The sequence below is a fragment of the Danio aesculapii genome, chromosome 18 (assembly GCF_903798145.1).
Source record: "Danio aesculapii chromosome 18, fDanAes4.1, whole genome shotgun sequence".
Lineage (NCBI taxonomy): Eukaryota > Metazoa > Chordata > Actinopteri > Cypriniformes > Danionidae > Danio > Danio aesculapii.
This window is the reverse complement of record NC_079452.1, coordinates 52,565,258-52,589,680: the sequence shown is the minus strand read 5'-3', so window position 1 is coordinate 52,589,680 and position 24,423 is coordinate 52,565,258. Positions and strand designations below refer to the sequence as shown.

General features: G+C 36.6%; 1 protein-coding gene across 1 annotated transcript in view; it reads right to left on the bottom strand.

Moving 5' to 3' along the window:
* fkbp16 (FKBP prolyl isomerase 16) overlaps window positions 1-21,943 on the bottom strand; it is a 97,790-nt gene extending 75,847 nt beyond the window's left edge. Inside the window, exons 1-4 of the mRNA XM_056478442.1 lie at window positions 21,831-21,943; window positions 18,874-19,722; window positions 16,259-16,428; window positions 13,610-13,698 (exon numbers count right to left, since the gene is read on the bottom strand). Coding sequence (XP_056334417.1) covers window positions 13,610-13,698; window positions 16,259-16,428; window positions 18,874-19,432 — 818 coding nt within the window. The 5' untranslated portion in view covers window positions 19,433-19,722; window positions 21,831-21,943. The remainder of the gene's footprint in view (window positions 1-13,609; window positions 13,699-16,258; window positions 16,429-18,873; window positions 19,723-21,830) is intronic.
* Between the last annotated feature and the right edge of the window lie 2,480 nt (window positions 21,944-24,423).

The following is a 24,423-nucleotide window of genomic DNA, read 5'->3' as shown; positions in this document are numbered from 1 at the left end:
CTATAGCGCATGTCTTTGGACTGATGGGGGAAACTGGAGCACTGGGAGGATACCCAAGCCAACACGGGGTGAACACAAACTCCACACAGAAATGTCAACTGACCCAACCATGGCTGGAACCAGCGACCTTCTTAGCGATCGTGCTACCCACTGCACCACTGCGTCGCCCCTTCTCTGTGATGTGTTATTTTTAATTAATGAATTCTCCACAAAAATCTATATTTTTAATTTTTTCTATATTACACGCACAATCAGGCAATCACTCACTCAATATCAGTTGAGTCTCTTTTTGCCTTTCTTCTCTTAACAGACAGCAGAATAGAGGAGGAGCTCTGAGTGCCTTATACCTCCCTCGCTAGGCAACGTCAGCCGACGTGCACATGTGACTCCCAACCCCGCAAAAGCATATAAAAATCTTCCAAAATAAAAGACCCCGACAAATATTAATTTGAAAATAAAAAAAATAATAATGATTTATAATCTAGTGTAACAACATACCCTGCTACACCTGTCAACATTCCCACAGACAGTCTCACGTGCTCTGCAGACCCACAGAAACGTGACCTTTTTGGACTTAAAAAAATTGTTTCTAAATCTCCTGAAATGTCCAGGATTCAGCTTTCGCTTTATAAAACTGTCGTTAATCATATGCGTTTTTTGTATTACCTTTTTACTTAAGCCTACTTTCGATTGGCTTCGCAGCTGACAGCGCGCACACTGTCAGGAGAGCGAGAGAAACATGCAATAATTCATTCTTTAATCTAAACGACTCAGAAAAGCTTTACTATATACTCATAGAGGACGAAATGACTAGTTTTAACTGGCTGCAAAATATATGAACTCCATAAGTAATGGTTAATCGATGAATTTGCCTTAAATAATAATCTACAGGTTTTAATCTTGTAATTATTATAATTTTTTGAGATATTGTTAGTTTTTATTCTCTTTTCTGTCATTTATTTCTCATTTGCTGTATATTTTATATACATATCTAAAATGCTTTGGCATTCAAGTTTGCTTTGAACTTGAAAGAGAGAGAGAGAAGCAGATTTGACCTGTCAGTGGGTGCACATGGCTCCTGAATAGCATAAAAGTAAGAGAAATAGTGGATTTCTTTTTTATTTCAAGTCTTTTTTACATTTATTTAACCCATTGAAAAGAAACAGTGTATAACAGTGTCATAATAAATAAAATTATTGTTAAAAATTTAATTATGTTTAGTTTGTCGCATATAGGTAACTATTTATGTGATGTGGGTAAATGGTGTGTTTCAATCCGGCTACCACCGTAAGTATATTTCAAACCTGTGGAAAGCACTGGTAAACAAGCCTCTATGGAAGTTATTTTTACATATTACCATATAAAGTAACTGATTGTTCTTTGCAGTCTTTCTTTTGTTTCTAGTCCAAATATCTATAACACAATAACATATAACCAGAAGGAGGAAGAACCCCACATGAAATAACTGGTAACAACAACAATGCAGATTATAGAGCTGTATCTGTGCTGCAGGCACTGCTAAGTGTATTAGCACTATCAGATGTTACAGCAAAAACTGGCCATGCTGTATCAACTACAGCCAGCGGAGACATATTAACATGCATGCATTTGTCATCTTCTTCATGTGTTCATGTTTATACTCTGCATCTGTGTGAATGCTCACTTCATTATACTTTTATTTTAGCGTGTCCAGCATCTCTGCCTGTTTATGTTTACAGCGGAACATACGTAAGTGTGGCATACATATTACATAATTTTAACCTAGACTTTTCTTGAAATTATACATTTATGGACACAAAAATTGTTGCCATGTGGATGTAGTCTTAGTGGTTTTCAAGTGTACATATATATTTTTTGAGAAAAAAGACTGGTAAGCTCTGGCTGTGTGTGAATGTAGCCCAATAATTATGTTAGTAGCCAGGCAAAGGGTGACTGTTCTAACTCATTCAACCACATGAATGTAAACTTTGGGCCTGTTTACACCTGGCAACTTCATGCAGTTTCTCTGATTGGATAGCTATCTGATCATGATAAGGGTGTAAATGCCTTCCAAAATTCATTTGAGATGGATATCTGATCGCATAGACCATTTCAGGAGATGAAATCGGACAGGTCTAAATGTATCCGGTTGTTAAAACCACATATGTAAATTTTACTCCTCCCAAAATTAAAAATAAATAAATAAACGTGAAAGTGCATCTGTCTATATGACCATGAGATATACAAAAGCAAATGCATAAGCAACGGAAGGCCACGGGTAACAGTTTGAGGTGTTTGTTTTATTTAAATGTTTTTATTTTGTTTTATGTTTGACTGTTAAATGATGGAATTAAATACAATTATTATCAGACGGCAGCATTAACAACATAGATGCAGCACGCACCTATATCTCTGTGAAAATAGATTAAAAATAATATAAAAATATAGTGCTACATTCATTTACAAAGGCACATTGTTTTGTATTTGGGAGAGTATGTTATACACAAATTAACGGTTTGAATGATGTCTTGCGTGTATCTGTATGACAATAGTGCTGTATAGAGGTTTCATTTAGCCTATAAGGAAAATAATCCTCGAGCCTGCATTGTCCTCTTTTAATGATATTTTATAGCATGCATATAAAATAATTTGAATGCCAAATAAGCTATATAGCTAATGTTTCTGTAAGTAATAGTATTAAATAAATAAAATGTGAGGTATCTGATGCTTTAGTAAACGCAACCTAGATAAATTTGCATATAGCGCAGGATTTGGAGATCGGAATCATATTCGTTTAGCGGAGACACGTTCATGCGGTCAAATGTAAATGGATCTGTTTTCAGAAATCAGATAGCTATCTGATTAGAAAAATGCATGAAGTGACCAGGTGTCAGTGAACAGGGCCTATAAAAGCAATCTATTCAAATGTGGTTTTGCATACATCTGGTAAGGTTAGACAAACTTAAAACGTTTCAGACCCTGTTTACTCCTGTATTTTATATAGTAATCCACTTGTGATCGAATTAACAAAAATGCATTAACACGATGTACACAACAACATAATAAACACAATGCTTTTATCTCCCTTCGCCCACCTACAGTGGTGCCTTGCTGTAACGCGATTCACCTTTGTGGCCTCGCAGTTTCGCTGTTAAATCTTTAGAGAAATTTGACATGCTTTTTTTTTACAGCTCATTGTGTTCTGCATCCTGATTAGTGCGTTGTATTCTGTGTCCTGATTGGCTGTAGACCATTGTAAATCAATCTCCTCTGTGCCGTGTCTCTGTGCGTTAGCTACAGAATGCATTCAGCTTGCCAATTTTCATAAATCTTTGATCACTAGCAGTGTGACTCTAAAGTGCTGGACTGAATGTTTGCAAGTTTTCTCCCCAACAAACCCCATAATGTTAACGAAACGTTCTGCACTGTCAAAGACACCTGCGGTAGCACCCAAAAAGACAGAAGAAGATGCTAACCATCGCACAAAAAGTTGGAATTCTGAACATGCTAATAGAAAGTAGAAGTTATGCGGCTGTAGGGTGCCATTACGGAACGAATAAATCTTAGGTTCGCACACTCATGCTGCTGAAATCCACTCTCTTTAGTTATTTTATCACTGTCAATCAAACGGGACACTACAAAATTTTACACCTTTACATCGCACTATTTCTTTTTTAATTCCTTCACAGTGCGATGTTCAGACCCCACTGCGTTAACCACGTCAGCTAAACTCTCCCACTCAATTTTTTTATTTTGTTATTAATTCTGGAGAACAAACTTGCAAATAACACCGTTTATCTCCAGTCTACCACCGAAAGGAGCACCTCCAATTCACATTCTGTTCAAATTTTCTCTTTTTGTTTGCTTTTGCCATTGCTTTTTCATTTGGTTTTGCCAAAGTAGACTCATTACCATATTCATTAGGGGGAGGAGACAGAGACGGTTTCTGTGCTCGTGCACGTGCGCTCAGTTTCACGTTAATTCGGATGTACAAAGAGAATATGCGTAGGATTCAGCATACATCATACATCTGAATTTTTTACTGCGTACGCACATTCACAGCTTTGTCCGTACGCAATGTTTTAGTATGAATTCAATGCAAGTTTTCGTACATGAGGCCCCTGGTGTGTATGCCTGCCATGCAAGAGCTGGGAGGTTTTCACCTTACATGAATTGTGTACATATCCCCTGTGAGTTGGATTATTTCAGCAAAGGAGAAGCGCTCACTAACACTGATTTATACAAATATATGAACAATATTTGAGAGAAATAGGCCTTTTGTTTACATAGAAAAAGTTTCAGAACTTTGAGTTCAGCTCATGTTAAATGGAAGCAAAAGCAAAAGTGTTGCGCTTATATTTTTGTTAAGTGTATAAACACGGCCTGTTACTCCAATGTGCATTTCGGTAGATAAACATGTGCTTTAACCTTGATCCACCTCTATTAACGAAAAACAGTCACCTGCTGTTTCATAACTAATAAACCACTGATGCATGCATTAGAGTCAAAGGCAAAAAAAAAAAACTCATCCACTCAACGCTGCGACTCCAATCACAGTCATCTGAATCAGTCTGTATGCCATCGGCTCCAACAAAAGCTGTGAAGTGCTCTTGGTGGAGACAGCGCTGTCTGTAACCGGCTACCGACAGAGCTCAGTCAATACATGCCACAGCCACTGGAGAGAACCTAAATGAGATTTTCTCTCAGGCTCCTTTTAACTCTTCCTTTCCCCCCCTTCTTCCCTCAGTAGCTTCCTCTCTGGCACTTTTCACCCCCTCCATCTGCTCTACTGCCACTTTGACAAGCCGTCACAGTTGTCAAATAAGGAAAACATGTCGGAGGTGATGTTTTTTTGGAGCTCTTGTCAAAGGGGCCTTTATATGGCTCAGTTCTCAGATATCTAACAGGCCTGTTTATATGATTCGGTTTGCTTTTTTAAGATAGTAGAGGTGTATTTGCAGGTCAAACATACAGGTCTTAAAAATAGAGGTGCTTTATTGGCATCTTCGGTTTCATGAAGAAATGTTAACAACTTAGAACCATTTCCATTGCACAAGAGGTTCTTTTAATGGAAATATGTTCTTTAGATACTTTAAGTGTAATCCTGTGTTCACATTTTGTAGGTTTGGTTTTATTGAAATGAAATCTGGTGTAATTGATCTGTTGGCACATGACACTAACATGTTTTTTCAAAACAATTTGCACTTACACATTTGTAAAAATGCTATATTATGCATGCCAGGCCAGTATTTGGTGATGTCACCTTGTTAGTAAACAGTATCTCTCAGGAAGTGGCAATGATCATTAGCAGCTCGGGGCTGGTGGGTATGTAGAATTTTGGGTGTTTATTTTGGGTGTTTACAGGGACATGTCACCTACTGAGCATGTTTGGGATGCACTGGATTGACATATGCAATTGTGTGTTCCAGTTCCTGCCAATATCCAGCAACTTCTCACAGCTATTGAAGACGAGTGAACCAATAATCAACAGGTAAAAATCAACATGACGTCAATGCTAGTTTGTATGTGTTGCACTTCGTTGCTTTTTATTTTGGCCAGCCTAAAGCTGCGGTCACACTGGGCTTTGTGTGTGCGAAATTCTGTCGTACGGTGCTGTGAAAAGGGGCGGGATTAAACAAGATGATTAGACATTTTAAAAAGCCAGCAATTGCTCCATATTTAAAATTTCTGTCCAGAGAGGTTGTGTTTTAATCCTCGATTGGTCTCACGCAGTCAAGGGATGGGATTTCGCAGTTCAGAGTTCACCAAGCTTGAACTTGCACCGCAGCGAACTGCGAAACTTAATGCATGACCCTGCGTTTCCGGTCTGACGCATTCGCGTGCGTATGAATGGAAGTCTATGGGAGGAAAAGCCCAGTGTGACCGCAGCTTAAGGCACAACCGTGCAATAATCATGCTGTCTAATCATCATCTTAATATGCTACACCTGTGAGGTGGATGGATGTCATGTCCTTGTTTCATTGAAATGAAATCTGGTGTAATTAATCTGTTAGCGCATGACACAGTTTTTTCAAACCATTCGCATTTACACATTTGTTAAAGCATTGTATTACGCATACCAGGACAGTATTTGGTAGTCACCTTGTTAGAAAACATACCTCTCCGGAAGTGACAATGATCACTGGCAGCTCTGGGCTGGTATGTATGTAGAATATTGGGTGTTTATTTTGGGTGTTTACAAGGACATGATACTACAAGGACTTTTTTAACTCGTTTGTAGATTTATGCATTCTCAGTCCCCCAAAACCCTATTGTTGTGTATAAACTGGCCAAACAAAAAGTTTCCCATATTTGACTTGTGTAAAAGATTACTAAAACAGGGTCTTTTACTGGTCTAAGTTACTGGAGTGTTGTAGACACCAAGTGTAACCATAACAAAACGTATGCATTTTAAAATGAAAACACACTAGAGTAAATGGCACCTGAATCTTAATATGCTGTAAACAAGCAGGCAAATAATGCTACAAATATGTCTGCTTCCAAACAAACTCTAGTGCATTTTGACTAAAATATGAAAGTAATACATACAGATAACACATCTAACCAGTAAATAACCAGACACAATTGTAAAATGACAGAATACTCAAGCATTGCTTCGTTTTCTGTTTCTCTTAATTAAAAAAAAATATGATATTGCTTATTGCAGTTCAGCACAGGCCTCTTTTTTTTGTGCAACGGATGAATTCCTGACACTGTTTTGACATTTTTTTACTCTTTGACATTTTTCAACTAATAAAAATACCACCACTAACAAACAATGAGCTCACTCAGTCAAGCACCCAGTAGGCCTGTTGTTTTGGATGTACGGTAAGATCCGTAATACAAAATATGCATCATATGTGTTTTGTAGGTTTAAATTAGGTCTTTAATGTGACACAGAAAACTAACCGAACTAGAACTAAACATATATTTGGGCCAGACCAAATGAACCAAGAGAACTACACTATAGCAGTTAATTCACCCTGAGAACTGAAACCTTTACTGTAAGGTTGTTAGGGGAAATTTGAGAACATTTTGAAAAAAAAAACCCAAACATTTCACAACTTTTTAATAGAGTAAATACTAACGCTAAATGTCATTTAGTTATTTATGTATGGACGTATACACTCACTGGACACTTTATTCAGTAAACCTTACTAGAACCTGGTTCCCTTCAGAACTGCCTTAATTCTTTGTGGCATAGATTCAACAAGGCACTGGAAATACTCTTCAGAGATATTGGTCCTTATTCACATGATAGCCTCACGCAGTTGCTGCAGATTTGTCTACTGCACATCCATGATGCAAATCTCCCATTCCACCACATCCCAAAGGCTCTATTGGATTGAGATCTGGAGACTGTGGAGGTCATTTGAGTACAGTGAACTCATTGTCCTGTTCAAGAACCCAGTCTTAGATGATTCATGCTTTATGACATGGCACGTTATCCTGCTGGAAGTAGCCATCAGAAGATGGGTACACTGTGGTAAAAGAAATGGACATGATCGGCAACAATACTATATATGGTTGGCTGTGGCGTTGACATGATGCTTAATTGGTATTAATGTGCCCAAAGTGTGCCAAGAAAATATCCCCCACACCATTACACCATCACCAGCTTGAGCCATTGATTTAAGGCAGGATGGATCCATGCTTTCATGTTGTTGGCACCAAATTCTGACCCCACCGAATGTCACAGCAGAAATCGAGACTCATCAGACCAGGCAACGTTTTTCCAATCTTCCATTGTCCAATTTTGGTGAGCCTGTGAAAACTGTAGCCTCAGTTTCCTGTTCTTAGCTGACAGGAGTGGCACCCAGTGTGGTCTTCTGCTGCTGTAGCCCATCTGCCTCAAGGTTGGACATGTTGTGTGTTCAGAGATGCTCTTCTGCATACCTCAGTTGTAGCAAGTGGTTATTTGAGTTGCTGTTGCCTTTCATCAGCTGGAAGCAGTCTGACGATTCTCCTCTGACCTCTGGCATCAACAAGGCATTTGCGCCCACAGAACTTCCGCTCACTGGATATTTTCTCTTTTTCTGACCATTCTCTGTAAACCTAGAGGATGGTTGTGCGTGAAAATTCCAGTAGATCAGCAGTTTCTGAAATACTCAGACCAGCCTGTCTGGCACCTACCATGCTACGTTCAAAGTCACTTAAATCATCTTTCTTCCCCATTCTGATGCATGGTTTAAACTGCAGCAGATCGTCTTGACCACGTCTGGATGCCTAAATGCATTGAGTTGCTTTCATGTGATTGGCTGAAACTTGCGTTAGTTGGACAGGTGTACCTAATAAAGTGGCCTGTGAGTGTATATTTAATTAACTATCAAACACACATTATACATTTTGCTAAATAATTGTTTTTCTTCCTGACGAGCCATAAATCTCCACTTTAGCAGCACTTTTGTAGACAGACCAAAAGTTCACAGTATTATTTACTGTATATCTGTACCCTGATTGTTTTTACTGAAATATTTGTTTCAGTATTATATACAGCATTTAATTAAATTAAAAAAAAAAACAATAATTAAAACAAGGGGAAAATTATTGTTCCTCGTTCCTTGTTATTATAAAACTATATTATAAAACATTCAATAAAAATAAAACAATGATTTTAAACCCAACATCATGCAATGTTCAGATTGTTGTGCTAGAGATGTATACAAATGAGTGCATATTTAATTAACGATGCCTAATTTGCATATTCAAACATAACATTATTACAAAAAAAATTATAATTTGTAATGGCAAAGCATGGTCATAACTGATCATTTTTATTTTTTATTATCCTATTCACCCGCAGTATCAGCCTGCTTTTAGCACCTCTCCTAAACGCATCTGCCTTTTAGGGAAGCATTGTCAGTGTGTTGCTGCTTGTGTTTGTGCATGCATGTATATGTGTGTGTGTGTGCGTATTGTACCTATTCAATCTCATGGGAGGACATGTTGTCACAGTGGCTTTGCTGTCACCCTTTTAACCACTGGCAAAACGCCTGTGAGCTCTACCTTTGGGCCAGGGCTAAATTTAAGTTTGCCGGTCACAGCCCTAATCAGTAGCATCAAAACAACCATTAACTGCGGATCAGTCTGCCTCTCACGATGCACCAGATCCCAGCGGACGCCACTCATAACAGGGCCAAAGAGAGACGACAACCACACAGGAGCATTTCCCTCCAGCCCTCGTGTCTGCACTGCTACAAAAGCTAACGATCACTCCTGAGCCCTCACACACACACTTAAAAACACATTCGTATATGTGCGCTTGTGCAGTTCGTATACAAACAGGGCAAAGCTCAAAATCACAATCATGATAGGAGAACAGCGTGATCCTGGTTTGCGTTCCCTCAGGATCTCTCGGTAAATCTCTGCTCATTTATTTTTTTTTTTGAGCTTGAGGGTAAATCTGTAGTAAGTAAATTTGTGACTGAATTATCCACTAAATCACTAAAGCGGCGATCCTGATGAATAGTAAATGCAGCTGGATTTGGCTAAAATGTGAAGAAGACCCTTTTTTAAATAGCACATGGTTACCCTTGCAATTGATTTGAAGTCAATTCAACATGGAGAATTAGAAACTGTAGAACTTCTTCTTGAGAACACATGACTGTTCTTTAGCTTGAAAGAATTGGTTTTGCTAGGGCAGATGCTTCTAAAAAGTTGGAAAAAATTTGGGGCCTCTTCCTTGCGTATCTTTTTAAGAGTTGAAAGTAGAGCACTTATGATTTATGGACAATTTTAGTGTTGCTTTTCCACTCCATTTTCAATGTTTTGAGTTTTATCAAGTAAAACTTAATGGTGTATATTATTTACTCTATATGGTGCATGTTTGGATGGACTGGTGGATGCTTTTTATTTTTTATTTATTTATTTATTTATTTATTTATTTATTTATTTATTTATTTATTTATTTATTTAAGTTTTATTTAAGTTTTATTTAAGTTTTATTTTAATTATTTTATTTTTTTATTAATTTACTTATTTAATTTTGTTCTGTATTTTTCCTTATCATTTGTGTAAAAGGTTTTATAGATTGTATAAATGTTTTTGTTGTGTTTTGTACTAATAAAAAACTGTTATAAATAAAATACAGTACAGGTACTAGAACTGTAAACGTGTATAATATTATTTCAAGTTAAAATATTTTGTTTTCTTCGTGAATAGTTTTAAAACTGTAATTTATTCCTGTGTATTAATAAAAATATATTATTGGTCATTGATAATAGTTATTTTTATCAATGTTAAAAAAACTTTTTGGAAACTATTACAAGTTAGTTTTCATGGTTTTAAACAATGTTTGTTTACAATAATTTTTAAAAATATAATACAAAATATAATATAATTTTGTAACATTATGAATGCCTTTGATTAAATGTTTTATTAATGGATAAAAGTATTTAAAAATCTACCTAATGGCACTTTTGAATAGTTATATATAGGGCTGCAATATATTGTTTCAGCATCGATTTCACAACGTGTGTGTCTGCAATAGTAGGGGCGTTGATTTAGCGTGGATGTGTCCCCACTAATATCTACCAACTATTCAGATGTCCCCACAAATAATTTAATTCTAACCTATCCAGCATATGTTTTACACAGCGGATAACCTTCCAGCTGCAACCCATCACTGGGAAACACCCCTACTCACTCATTCACACACATACACTATGGAAAATTTAGCCCAATTCACCTAAACCCAATGTCTTTGAACTGTGGGGGAAACCGGAGCACCCGGTGGAAACCCATGCGAACACAGGAAAAACATGCAAACTCCACACAGAAATGCCAACTGACACAGCCGAGGCTCGAACCAGCGACCTTCTTGCTGTAATGCAACATTGCTACCCACTGCACCACTGTGCTGCCCATATTTCTGAAATTACAAAAGCTTATTTATTATGTTAGGTTTTTACAGTGTTCAATGTTTTTATGTTGTTGCTGGGTCTGATGTAACGTAATTTTGTTCTGCTTTACAATTTATTGTGATGTTTTGAATGACAAAATTAAAGTAAACTGGAGCATCAATGATGCAACGTGCGTGTCTTTAATAGTCACATCGCAGCACATGCAATGTTAAATTGGGATTATAGTTGATCAACAACTGAGAAGACATGAGATTTGTGAAATCATTGCAAAGTATAACTATAACAGAGTAAAACTTTATCATTGATCATTTGCATGTGTTTTAAAGGCATTTCATGAGAGTGTAAAGCATTCAGGCACAATAGCGTGCAACATTTGTGACTTTAAAGAAGAATACTGTTTTTGAATTACTAATACAACGAAGACAGTTTCATTACTATACTATTTCATTATTCAATTTCTCTACTTAATTGCAGGTTGACCCTCTGGAAAACCATAATGCACTGTTTATTTTACGTTTTTCTTTGCTCTATTGTAATTATTCTTGCTTGCAATTTATTTATCATTTTTATACATAATTCGCACTCTTACAAAATCATCCCAATCGATCTTTACCAATTGGAGCTATCATCTGGTGAAATTGTATTTACATCACAATACATATTGCAGAAAAACAAAATATTGCAAAGTCAGATTTTTCCAATATCATGCACCCCTACGCTGTAAAACATTTGACCTTAAATTTACAGTAAATTACTGGCTATTAATTGCATTATCTTTACAGTAAGTTACTGTATGTAAATTCATAGTAAATTACTGTGAGGTACTTCATAATAACAATAACTATGTGAATATTTCTAAATATCATAAAAATGCCTGTGCTAGCATAAAAGCTAATGTGTATTAATTTCTATGTTGAGTAAAAAATGAATAGTGTTTAAATTCCTAACTATTGTGTAAAATATATAGTCATTTTACAGAAATTTGCTGTAAACATGATGCCTGCCTTAATTTCACAATAAAATTCTGAATACATAAAATTTAACAGTTAAAACCTGTAAGTGACACTATAATGTAATTTACTGTGAAAAATTACAGTAACGTTGTAAAATTCTGTGAAAGTATTACAGTGCTGTTGTATCAAAGTTTTACATAAAATATGAAAACATTTTAGGAATAGACTTATAGAATTTTAGAATAATCCTTTAAATCACAGAAATAAATGGCAATTGAAACTATATTAAAATAGAAGCAGTTTAATACACTTTCAATAATTGTCACAACATTAGATTTTATAGTAGTTTTGATCAAATAAATGCTGGCTTGTTGAGCTGAAGATACTTTTTTTTTTTAATAAAAAAACATAGAAAGGGCAGCTTTGAAAAATAAATAATTTACCAAATAAAAACAATAAACGTATTTATTTACAGTGTATATATATATTTATTTTATCATGGCGACGCGGTAGGTAGTGCTGTCGCCTCACAGCAAGAAGATCACTGGTTCGAGCCTCGGCTGGGTCAGTATGCGTTTCTGTGTGGAGTTTGCATGTTCTCTCTGCGTTCGCGTGGGTTTCCTCTACTTGCTCCGGATTCCCCCATAAGTCCAAAGACATGCGCTATAGGTGAACTGGGTAAGCTAGATTGTCCGTAGTGTATGAGTGTGAGTGCTTATGGATGTTTCCCAGAGATGAGTTGCAGCTGGAAGGGCATCCGCTGCGTAAAACATGTGCTGGATAAGTTCGCGGTTCATTCCGCTGTGACGACCTCGGATTAATATAGGGACAAAGCCGAAAAAAAAAATGAATGAATAAATGAATGTATTTTATCCCTACTGTTGTCACTGGCTTTGGATTTCCAGCAGTGAAATTTAAACCACACTGAACTGAACTTAAACTGACTCTGAAAATTGAACTGACACAGTTTCAATTTACTAGAGCTTCTATGTTAAGCTGCTTTGACACAATCTACATTGTAAAAGCGCTTTAGAAATAAACATGAATTGAACTCAATCTATTTTTTGCTATTTTAAATCTTTGTCATATACAATTTTGATTAAGTAAACCTGAATTTGTCTTGGTAAGTGCATACACACACACAAACAATTTAAGAACTAACTTTTAAATATATTATTAACACTTAAGAACTATGTGCAAACACACACACAGACATGTAAAGGACTAATTGCCCTATGTGTGGGGGTTGCCCCATCAGGGGTCAGTTTTGCTGTCATCTGATGTGCTTGTCACACATTCCTAAAAACATGCTCATTCAGACAACACTCTCTTTTTACATAAAAAAGATACACACTAACAACATTGTAAGTAAAACTAGACGCATTAATTTGTTTTCACCCCCGTAATCCAAATCAGTGAATGCAACAAGTGGTCAAACAAAATGATTGCCTATAGATAAAGAATTAAGAGCATGGGGAGGGGAGGAGACCCTGAATGCCTCAATGCTGTTTTGGGAAGGCCATCTGCTCCTGTTCATGGTTCATTTAACAAGCTACTGGGGACAGGCCTGTTTGCACTGAGAGCAACAGGTATAATAGGAGTTAGTCCGCACACTTTAAGGAATGATGCCACTTTTGGACTTTATCAAACTGATGCCACAAGAGACTCATCCACCTTCTCACATTTACTTCCTTGTATTTTGAACTTATAACAGAAAATGAAAACCTAAATTCCCCTAAAAACACAGCTTGTATTTTAGCTGTTGCGTCTGTGTGTACGGTGTTGGTCAAATAATACAGGTATTTTTTTTCTTACCTTCCCAGGAGTCCATAGGTGTATTGTGAATCTGCAAGAAGTAAAGCGATCTCCCCTTTCTTCATTGAAATGGCACACTCTTCCAGGGCCTATACATCAAAATGATCACATTTCAGGTAATATATATAGTTTTTAGTGTACATATATGTTCGTTTAGCCTCAAGAACATTTAGCAAATTCATCTTAAACTTGAGAAAAGGTTCAACTTTGCGTCATCCTTTACTCACCCTCATGTTGTTACAAATCAGTAAGATCTTTATTCAGTTTTGTGGCACAAATAAAGATAGTTTTAAATCTGAAAGGTTTTCAGAGAGTATATTCACTTAGAACTTCAGCATTTTTATAAAGAGAACAAAAAAATAAATCCATAGGAATCAATCCATTTAATTTTGATATGATCTTTTTTTTTTTTTTACGTTTTTCAAAGCGATCTGACACCCAATCGATAAAAAACAACAACTATCCAGCATTTCCATAGCCCTAATAATCTGAGGTATTGAAAACCAACTAATAATTTCTGTTCTGTATTAAACATCATTTACTAAATACAGATTACTTCGTTAAAAGGAATATATATATATATATATATATATATATATATATATATATATATATATATATATATATATATATATATATATATATATATATATGTATATATAGTTGAAGACAGAATTATTAGCCCCCCTTTAAATATTTCCCAAATGATGTTTAATACAGCAAGAAAATTTTCACAGTATGTCTGATAATATTTTTTCTTCTGGAGAAAGTCTTATTTGTTTTATTTCAGATATTCTATTTTCTATTCTATTCTATTCTCTTCTATTTGTTTTGTTGATATTCTACAGAACAAACCATCATTATACAATAACTTGCCTAATTACCCTATCCAGCCTAGTCAAATTAATTAACCTAGTTAAGCCTTTAAATGTCACTTTAAGCTGTATAGAAGTGTCTTGAAAAATACCTTGTCAAATATTATTTACTGTCATCATGACAAAGATAAAACAAATCAGTTATTATAAATGAGTTATTAAAACTATTATGTTTAGTCTTCTCTTCGTTTAAACAGAAATTGGGGAAAAATATAAACATATATATATATACATATTTCATTATCTGAGGAAGCAGAGTAAGTTATTTTAGAAAAGTAGGATAGATTAGGATTAATTAGGATAGGACAGAAAAATTATCTGAAGTCTAAACTATAGGTTAATAAAACAAAAACCCAAATCTTGATCAAACCTGGTCAAATGCTCTCAACTTTTTTTGTCAAACTTTTTTTATTGGCTTTTTGTCTCAGTATAATTTGAATCTTACAAAATCACTTATTAATTAATTTTCCTTCGGTTTCGTCCCTGACTTATCAGCAGTCACCACAGAGGAATGAACCACCAATTATTCTGGCATTAATTTTTACGCAGCGGATGCCCTTCCAGCCACAAACCAGTACTGGAAACACCCATGCACTCTCACATTCATAAACACACTCATACACTACGGACAATTTAGTTTATTCAATTCACCTATACTGCATATTTTTAGACTGTGGGGAAAACTGGAGCACCTGGAGGAAACCCACGTGAACACAGGGGAATGGGCAAACTCCACACAGAAATGCCAACTGGCCCAGCTGGGACTTGAACCAGCGACCTTTTTGCTGTGATGCGACAGTGCTAATCACTGAGCCACTGTTTCATAAAATAATACAATTACAAAGCATTCATTCATTTTCTTTTCAGCACACACGCACACACACACACACACACACTATGGACAATTTTGCTTACCCAATTCACCTATAGCACATGTCTTTGGACTTCTGGGGGAAACCAAAGCACCCGAAGGAAACACACATGAACACGGGGAGAATTTGCAAACTTCCCGCTGTGAGGCGACAGTGCTACCCACTGCGCCACCGCGACGCATTACAAAGCATTTTGAACTTTTTTGGTTTCAGTCCAGAATTTCCATTTTAATTTATTCATTGTCCATTCATAAAAAAATAAATAAATAACAAATGTAATTGGTTCTTCTGAAAGCTCGAATGTCTCACGTGACATACAAGAATAAAGCACATTGGTTCTCACGTGTCAAGCAAGCATAGATGATCTTCTGTGACTAAATAAAATTTATTCATTCAGCTTATACAGCGATGTTTACTGATCAGTGTTAATCTATGTGAATAAAGTATTTAATTAAATCAATTCATCTCACAGAACAACTACTGTATGTTTCTTGGATCTCTTAATGAAGTGCCAGAGTTTACTTAACCTCCGAGGATTTCTGTTTGTATGTGTTTTTAACAACATGAGGGTGAGTATGTGATGACAGTAGTGTCATTTTAGGGTGAACCAATCCTTCAAAGCGTTAAACAAGTTGGCAAACTAGTTTAGCCTCACTAACTTTCCACTGCGATGTGAATCAGCAAGGAGCTGACGTTTTCCCAGCCTTGAGTAAACACATACAGAACCCAACATGTGAAAACACAGGTTAATCCCTATGGAAAACTCGGTAGGCAGCAGGTGCAAGGTGACAGGCAGGATGCAGGCAGGTGTTCTAGGGCTTCTTGTGTGTGTGTGCGTGTGTGTGTGTGCGTGTGCGTGCGTGTGTGTGGCAGCCCCTCCTATGCTAGCCTGTGTGTCTCACCTGGGTGACATCTCCCTCTCCGATAATGAAGACCAGTTTACTGTCTTTCTCCACCACAGTCCTGTCCTCAAGCACACCCTGCATTTTCAGTGCGACCTCTTGACCCCAAGCCGGGGTCAGGGCATTCTCGGCACCGGCCTGTAACACTTTCTTCTTTAGCAGACAGTCATCTAGAAGCAGGAAAACAGGGGAGGGGAAAGAAATCAGCAAGAGCCTAAAACAATAGCGTGGGACTTAAGGGATGTTCTTGGGGTGTGTTCAAACTCGTAGTTTGTTTATTTTGGTTTGTTTGGTCCCTTTTTTGGCCATTCTGTCATTTTTATGATCACACTTTGTGACATCATGTCCTGATTTTGGTTTGTTTAGATCTTTGGTTTGTGTTTTGCTTATTTTTCGGTTAAACTACACCACATTTCGAATGGAAAAAATAAATCTTTTTTTTAAGTAATCCCAGTCCACATGTTGTTTGCATCAGGATCAAACCAAACAAACTTGCCAAGTGTGAACAAAACCTTTGTGCAAAGATGGTTGACCATGAAGGTCTGTCTGGTTTAGCTAGTCCAAAATCCAAAATTCTGTCATAGTCTACACACCCACATGATTTTCCAAACCAGTATGACCTTTTTTTTCTGTGGAACAGAAAGAAGAGCTGTTTTTGTCTATATAATGAAAGTCAATGATGCTCAAAACAACATTGGACTCCATTGACTTTTAATGTTTGGACAACAAAACACAAACATTTTTCTTGAGTTGGAAAAACATAAGGTGAATAAGTGATGACAGAATTGTAATATTGAGGTGAAATAAGACTTTACTTTTAGAGACATCAGCACACTGCCATCACATGCAAATCCAGCAACCAAAGCATGCAAGTAATCAGCTAGCATAATAGCAAAAATAAAGAAATAAAGGTTATTTATTGCACAGAACAACCAATTATTGTTCCCCAAAGTCAACTGGCCTGATATTAAATAAACTATGTTTGTATTGTTGTGAAGAACATTTTAATAATCTCTATATATTTTTTGTTCACTAAATAACCTGCATGATTGAAATATTTAGGTTAATATTATGTTTTTTTTTTTTTTTTTTTTTTTTTTGTTTAACAATTAATGCCAGTGCTCAGCATTTATGAGTGCACCCCTCACAAATCTCTCATTTAAGTTATTATTTTCTATAGGAAGCTTTACAATATTATGTTTGTGCATATACATTAAATTAGTCAATACAGAAACCAAATCTGGAGCTTATCTAACAAAATAACTTATGATAACGGTCCAAAATAAGTACACATGAATGTATATGTTAGGGAAACTATTCAATAAAATATTTAAAATAGAGCAATATTCAAGAGAAGCAAAAAAATGTATAATATTTTGTTGAAATTTTGTAGTTTGTAATTTTTTTCACCAATATTTCGCATGAATTTAAAAGTATTAACTTTATATTTCTAAAGATATTTAGTGACTAGCATATTATTTTAAGAAATATATCTATGTAATCTGCTTTGTTCAATTTCACAGAAATATTTTTTGCTGAGCACTTTACATCTTTAAATTATGCATCTTTAAATTATTTCAATGTCCTTCATACTAATCGTGCAATAACAAGCAAAAATTAGTCTACTGTGTATTGTCAATAGTGTACAGTTGTATGAAATCAATATAACTCCTATTTTGCTCAATATAAACATTCCAAAATGGAACTTTTAAAGCATTATAATCGAATATTATTTTGAGTTCCTCAAAGAGCCCCTTTGTTGTCAGTGTGAAATACATTTTAATATTCTAATTTTTATTTTTTTTTTGTGTTTTGTGCAATGGAAAGTTTCTATGGGTGGTAAGCGATCTTTAGGGAACCATCAATGCCAAGAAACTACCTTTATTTTTAGGCATCTTTAAAAAAAAAGTTGGTCATTGCACTGAATCCATGTGACTAGCTTTGACCCAACTGGGACATTTAAGTGGAGAAATCTTTAACTTGACATTCCTATTACATTTTTTGCATTTCACTTACTCGAATTTGCAGAACAATGGTCAATGTGACCACAGGCAAAATAAATATAGTTTTAAAGTCGGTGTGAGAATGTAACTTAGAATGTCTTTTTATCTAGTGCACATTGTTATACTTTAGATAAACAGTAAATCCATGAAAGTTAATCCACAAAAAAAAGAAAAAAAAAAAGTTTGTTTTGGTAATCTTCAATCAAAATCTGACCATCTGCTTTCATGTTTGGAGTGGTGATCCTGATATCAGTTTGACGGCTTCAGCAACAAAATTCGTAACTATGCCTCTCTTTCTGTTAAATGGCTATGTGTGAATGATGTGTAAAAAGAAAGCCCCACCCCCTATTTAATAATCCATTTCAGTAGGAAGTTTATCAACATTCTGAAATAAAATGTCTCAGCAACGTCCAGTCCACTTCAAGAATTTTACCTTTATTTTGGGGGGGCAGGGTTGTCATTGTTTTTTCTAATCTGTAGCCTCACTGTGAACCTTTTTGGAACTTGCAGTGTAGCACAAATATAACATTTAGAGGATTTTCAACATGATTTCCAGGTAAACAGTTGAATTCTTGAGTGTTTCATATTTATATGACCACATGAACATCTCACCTGTAATGTCCTTCCAGTCGTCTGCCAGAAAAAGTTCCTCAAAGCTGCTGGAGGTCCACTCTTCCATGTCAAAGTCTGGAAAAAGAGTGTCGTCTGAGGTGTCCCTTTCCTCCACCGCTTCAATTTCCTTAAATCGAACCATTTTCCCAAAGCTGGGAGTCTTAGACAGTTTTCCTCTGTCCTCCATGTCTGATTCATTGGATTTAGGAGGGCTGATGTGGGTATTTGAAGTATTGGGCTCATTTGTTGGGTAACTGGTGGAGGCATTAGCATCTGTAAAGCTTTCGGCAAACTCTTCTTCGCTCTCATCTGCCTCTTTATTCTCCATTTCATCTCTTTCCTCACTTCCTTCTTCATCCACTTCTGCTATTTTCTTCTCGATCTCCTTTTCAGTGATATTCATTTTCTGCAACTCCATTATTGGTTCCTCCCAGGGCTGCAAAACAGTTTCTTCACTTTTCGGATCTTCTGATATCTCAAACATCTCAGTTTTCAATGTTGTCTCCTCTGGATCTCCAGCTTCTGGCTCCATGTCCCCACACGGTGCTAAGGATACCATTTATTTTCCTAAAAGTGTTGAATATCTTCCAAGCACACGATAAACGCCAAGTCTGTAAAAATTGATGTCGCTGCTGCTCAACTGCCAAGCCGATGAGCACCTGCATCCATTAGTAACAGCGTGTAGTATTTTCTAAAGCATGGTGTCCACATGGACTCTAATAGAATTGTCATGGACATGCATCTCCGCATGACATAAATCCCATCTGTAGCCAGTCCATCTCCCGCAGCACTGGTAAAACAGTCCTTTTATGAATGTTTTGCAGGGAACGTGTTGTTTCGAGAGATGTTCTGTTATCGAAAGATGCAAGAAATGATCAGTGCATGAGGATTGTGTTGAAATGTGAAGCCCTACTGGTCAGTAGAGTTGTGTGCACTGATAATCTGTTGGATTAGAAGAGCAAAATCTAATCTGCCCCTACGTCTGTAAGCTTCTTAATGACTTCATCACGTCGTCCCATAATGCTGTTTCCGTGTATGCGTCCACCAATAAGAGGACCTCAGGGACTGGATGTTATTCCTGTTATTTTGACTTAAAATATAATACAGAATTATTATTTATCTCAGCCCAAGCAAGCATTTTTTGTTTTTAAAATAATAGACGTCTAAACTTAGTCATCTTGGCTAAAGCAGGGCTAAACTTTGGCTGTCAGTGAAAATCTACTAGACGTCTAAGAATAGGCCAAAACTAGACTAGTCATCAAATAAACAGAAAAGAAAGACTGCACATATAAAATCTGTCTAATCTGTCTATTTGATGACTAGTCTAGTTTTGGGATATTCTTCGATGTCTATTAGATTTTCACCAACAGCCCAAGTTTAGCCTTGTTTACGTTTATATGCTGTCTACATTTAGATGTATATCAGACGTCTTTTAAACACAAAATTGTTTGCTGGGAGTAGATGCTGAACGTTTTACTAATTTAGAAAATGTGAAGTTTGGGTTCAGTAATTTTATTTAGTCATATTTCTCTTATGCTGACTAAGACTGTATATATTTGCTTATTTATCATATTTGATGTATTGTGAAAGTGTATATCTTAATATTAATATATTTTTTAATATTACATTTTATAATTTTTTTATTTAAAATTTTAAATGTTTTTTATTTTACATTTTTAAATATACATATTAAATTTATTCATGATGACAAAACAAATAATTTTAGTCTTTAGTGTCACACGATTCTTCATAAATTACTGTCATTTGATTTACTGCTGGGCAGCACGGTGGCAAAGATGGTAGCACAATTGCCTCACAGCAAGAAGGTCGCTGGTTCGAGCTCCGGCTGGCTCAGTTGGCATTTCTGTGTGGAGTTTGCATATTCTCCCCGTGGTTTTGCTCTGGGTGCTCTGGTTTCCCTCACAAGTCCAAAGACGTGGTATAGGTGAATTGGGTAAGCTAAATTGTCCATAGTGTAAGTGTGTATGGATGTTTCCCAGTGATGGGTTGCAGCTGAAAGGGCGTCCACTGTGTAAAAACATATGCTGGCGGTTGGCGGTTGGCGGTTCATTCCTCTGTGGTGACCCCAGATTAATTAAGGGACTAAGCCAAAAAGAAAATGAATGAATGAATGAATGAATGAATGAATGAATGAATGAATGAATGACTAAAAGAATGAATGATTTACTGCTCAAAATTATTCATTAATTTTTTTTTTTTGGCTTAGTCCTTACTCCAGCATATGTTTTACGCAGTGGATGCCCTTCCAGCTGCAACCCATCATTGGGAAACACCCATACACTCTCATTCACACAGATACACTTTACTCTCAGAAATAAAAGGTACAGGAGCTGTTACTGGGGCAGTACCTTTTTTAATAGATACATATTTGTACCCAAATAGTCCACAGTGGTACCTTAAAGGTGCATATTAGTGCCCAAATGTACCTATAAAGTACCTTTGAGGTACCATTATGGACCCTTCATGTACAAATATGTACCTTTTAAAAAGGTACTGCCCAAGTAAAAGCTTCCGTACCTTTATTTCTGAGAGTGTACGGACAATTTTGCTTACCCAATTCACCTATACCTTATGTCTTAAGAGTTGTAGGTGAAACCTACACAAACACAGGGAGAACTCCACACAGAAATGTCAACTGACCCAGCCGAGCCTCAAGCAAGCGATCTTCTTGCTGTGAGGCGACCACGCTACCCACTGCGCCACTGTGCCGCCTGTTTAAAATTAATAAAATAAAAAGAAAATCTTATTATCAGTGTTGAAAACTGTTGTCTTGCTAAATATTTCTTTAAAAACAGACATTTTCTTGCCTACTTCATAAACAGAAATTTGATCAAGAGACATTTATTTATTTGTTTACGCATTTATTTATTTTTGGTAACTATTCAAAACTTTGATCGATCAATCAATCAATACATAAATAAATAAATATTACTTACCCCACACTTTAAAATGCTAAAATAGTGTAAGTAAAGCGTAAAGATCAAAATGGAAATTGAATCTATTGACAGAACGAATTGCAAACACCATGAACATGAAAAAGCTTTCCTATATTCCGATGACTGGAACAGCATTGACCGAAAATAACACTCTGAAAACATGAACAGGTTTTTCCAGGTTTGTGACATGCCAAGTGTAAATGAAACATCAATGAGCCATGGATAATTTCAAGACAAGACAAGCATTTCCAATCATGTCCTTTGTTTTACACTTACATTAAAAACACACTCATATACAGCAATCAATCATTTACACTTGGCAGCATATGGACTGCTTGTACATGTCAAAATATGAGCAAAACATAATAAACGTTAAATTCTTGCCCCATTTAACAGTGTCACATCATTACTGAACTGTAAATGCACAGAGATGTGACTTCATGTTCAGCTTTGATAATGTTGATCTTGGTTATGTCTCTACGGTTAAAGCACTCTAGAGAGTTGTATTTGTTTTCTGCATTCTCTAGAGGTGGTTGGCACTGTTTATGGCATGAGTGAATTTAAGGATTGATTTCTTTTTTAACCTGGATCTTAAACAGCTATGGTGGAGTAGTGTTGATGAACAAGCAACCTAGAATTTGAAAGAATATAAAACCCAACAGTCAACTTTATCAAATGAAATGAGTGTAGTTAACTCAAAATTTACTGAAAGTTAATTCTACTCATTTGAAAAGAGTTTTGAACTCATTGTTGAAGGTAATGAGGTCATTAAATACCTCATTACTTCAACTTAAATAGAGTAAGTTCACAGTACTCATAGATAATTTTTTTTAAGTCAAATGGTTTGTTGCAGGGCAATGCAGTGGCGCAGTAGGTAGTGCTGTCACCTCACAGCAAGATGGTCGCTGGTTCGAGCCTCGACTCAGTTGGCGATTCTGTGTGGAGTTTGCATGTTCTCCCTGTGTTCGCGTGGGTTTCCTCCGGGTGCTCCGGTTTCCCCCACAGTCCAAAGACATGCGGTACAGGTGAATTGGGTAGGCTAAATTGTCCGTAGTGTATGAGTGTATGTGTGAATGAGTGTGTTTCCCAGAGATGGGTTGTGGCTGGAAGGGCATCCGCTGCGTAAAAACGTGCTGGATAAGTTGGCGGTTCATTTCGCTGTGGCGACCCCGGATTACTAAAGACAAAGCCGAAAATAAAGTGAATGAATGGTTTGTTGCAATCGGTTTCCTCAAATAGTTTGAGTTACTTTTTGGGTTTTACAGTGTAGGATTACACTTTGAAGGGGGAAATATCTTCATGGGATTTTATATAAAAGGCCAATCTTAGTTTATCAACTTGGCATGCTTAAATCTATCAACTGAAGATTACATACTGGGGAAATCGTGCCAGCTTTGAGAGATTCTCTCGCTAAATGTGAAATCCCCAAACCATCTTTTAAAGGGCACATAGTTTACCTCTTTTTTATGATTTAATATTAATATTATGGTTCTTCTGAGTGTGCCAGTTTAGGTTCAGTTTAAAACACAATTCAGATTTTTTTATTATTATGTGTTAAAAAGTGTCATGTTGGGGGCGTGTCCACAGTTCGCTGATTTATGGGTGTGTTGCTTCACATGTAAATTAGTTTCGGCTTCCCGCCAACGTAACAAGGGGGCGGGGCCATGAGCTCACCCGCTCTGCGTTTGCAAGAGTCTGACAGGCAGACGGAGAAGGAGAGAGAGGATCACCATTCAGTCGTACATGTATGACTCTGATACAGACCAAGCAGAGAGTACAAAATCATTTGTGTCTTTGTACAGTTTTACAGCCAACTGTGTGCTAGTTTCAAGTGCCGAGCTTGTACACCAAGACTAATAACCATGCACACTGAATTAACTTTAACTGAGGCACCGGATGCGCCGATCGAAGCCGCAACACGGCACACCAGACACTCTCTGTAGCGCGGCAGAGACATGAAGTGTCCCGAATCGTCGCGCCACGCATTTTTGAATTCTAAACATAGGTTTCTGCAGCGGTCCGCGGCGCCCAGCCGTCGACTTGAGTGTACCTTGAGTGTTTAGAATTCTAAAACGCATGCTAGTTAAGATCACAGGGAGCTTCTGGGATTGCGAGAAATGCAAACGGCTGAAGTATAAGGTAGACTCAATGAGTACACATGTTTGCAAACCTACCTAAAGATACAACCAATAATTCCGATTAGAGCGATAATGTGGAGAATATTGATCTTGTGTTGAGCCCAATGAGCCCTGCATCTAAAAATAGAGCTAGGGTGTTCCTTTAGTGATATCGCTTCGACTCACGCTGAAAATGGCGGACGTGAATTAACAAACTGAGGATATAATGACGTGCCTGTCAATCAATATTGGTGGGCAGGGGGACCGCTCTCCTACGTCAGGTAGCGGTCGATTTGAAAACAGCTCCAATTGGTCCACCGTTTTTTATGTTGTTAAATTGAAAAAAAAAAGCACTGAGTGTGTTTATATCACCCCAATATGACAGTCTATACACCATACATGCACATATGTCTGTCCAAACAGCTTGAAAAGTAGATTTTTTACCATAGGTGCCCTTTAAAGTAGATGCTAATGAA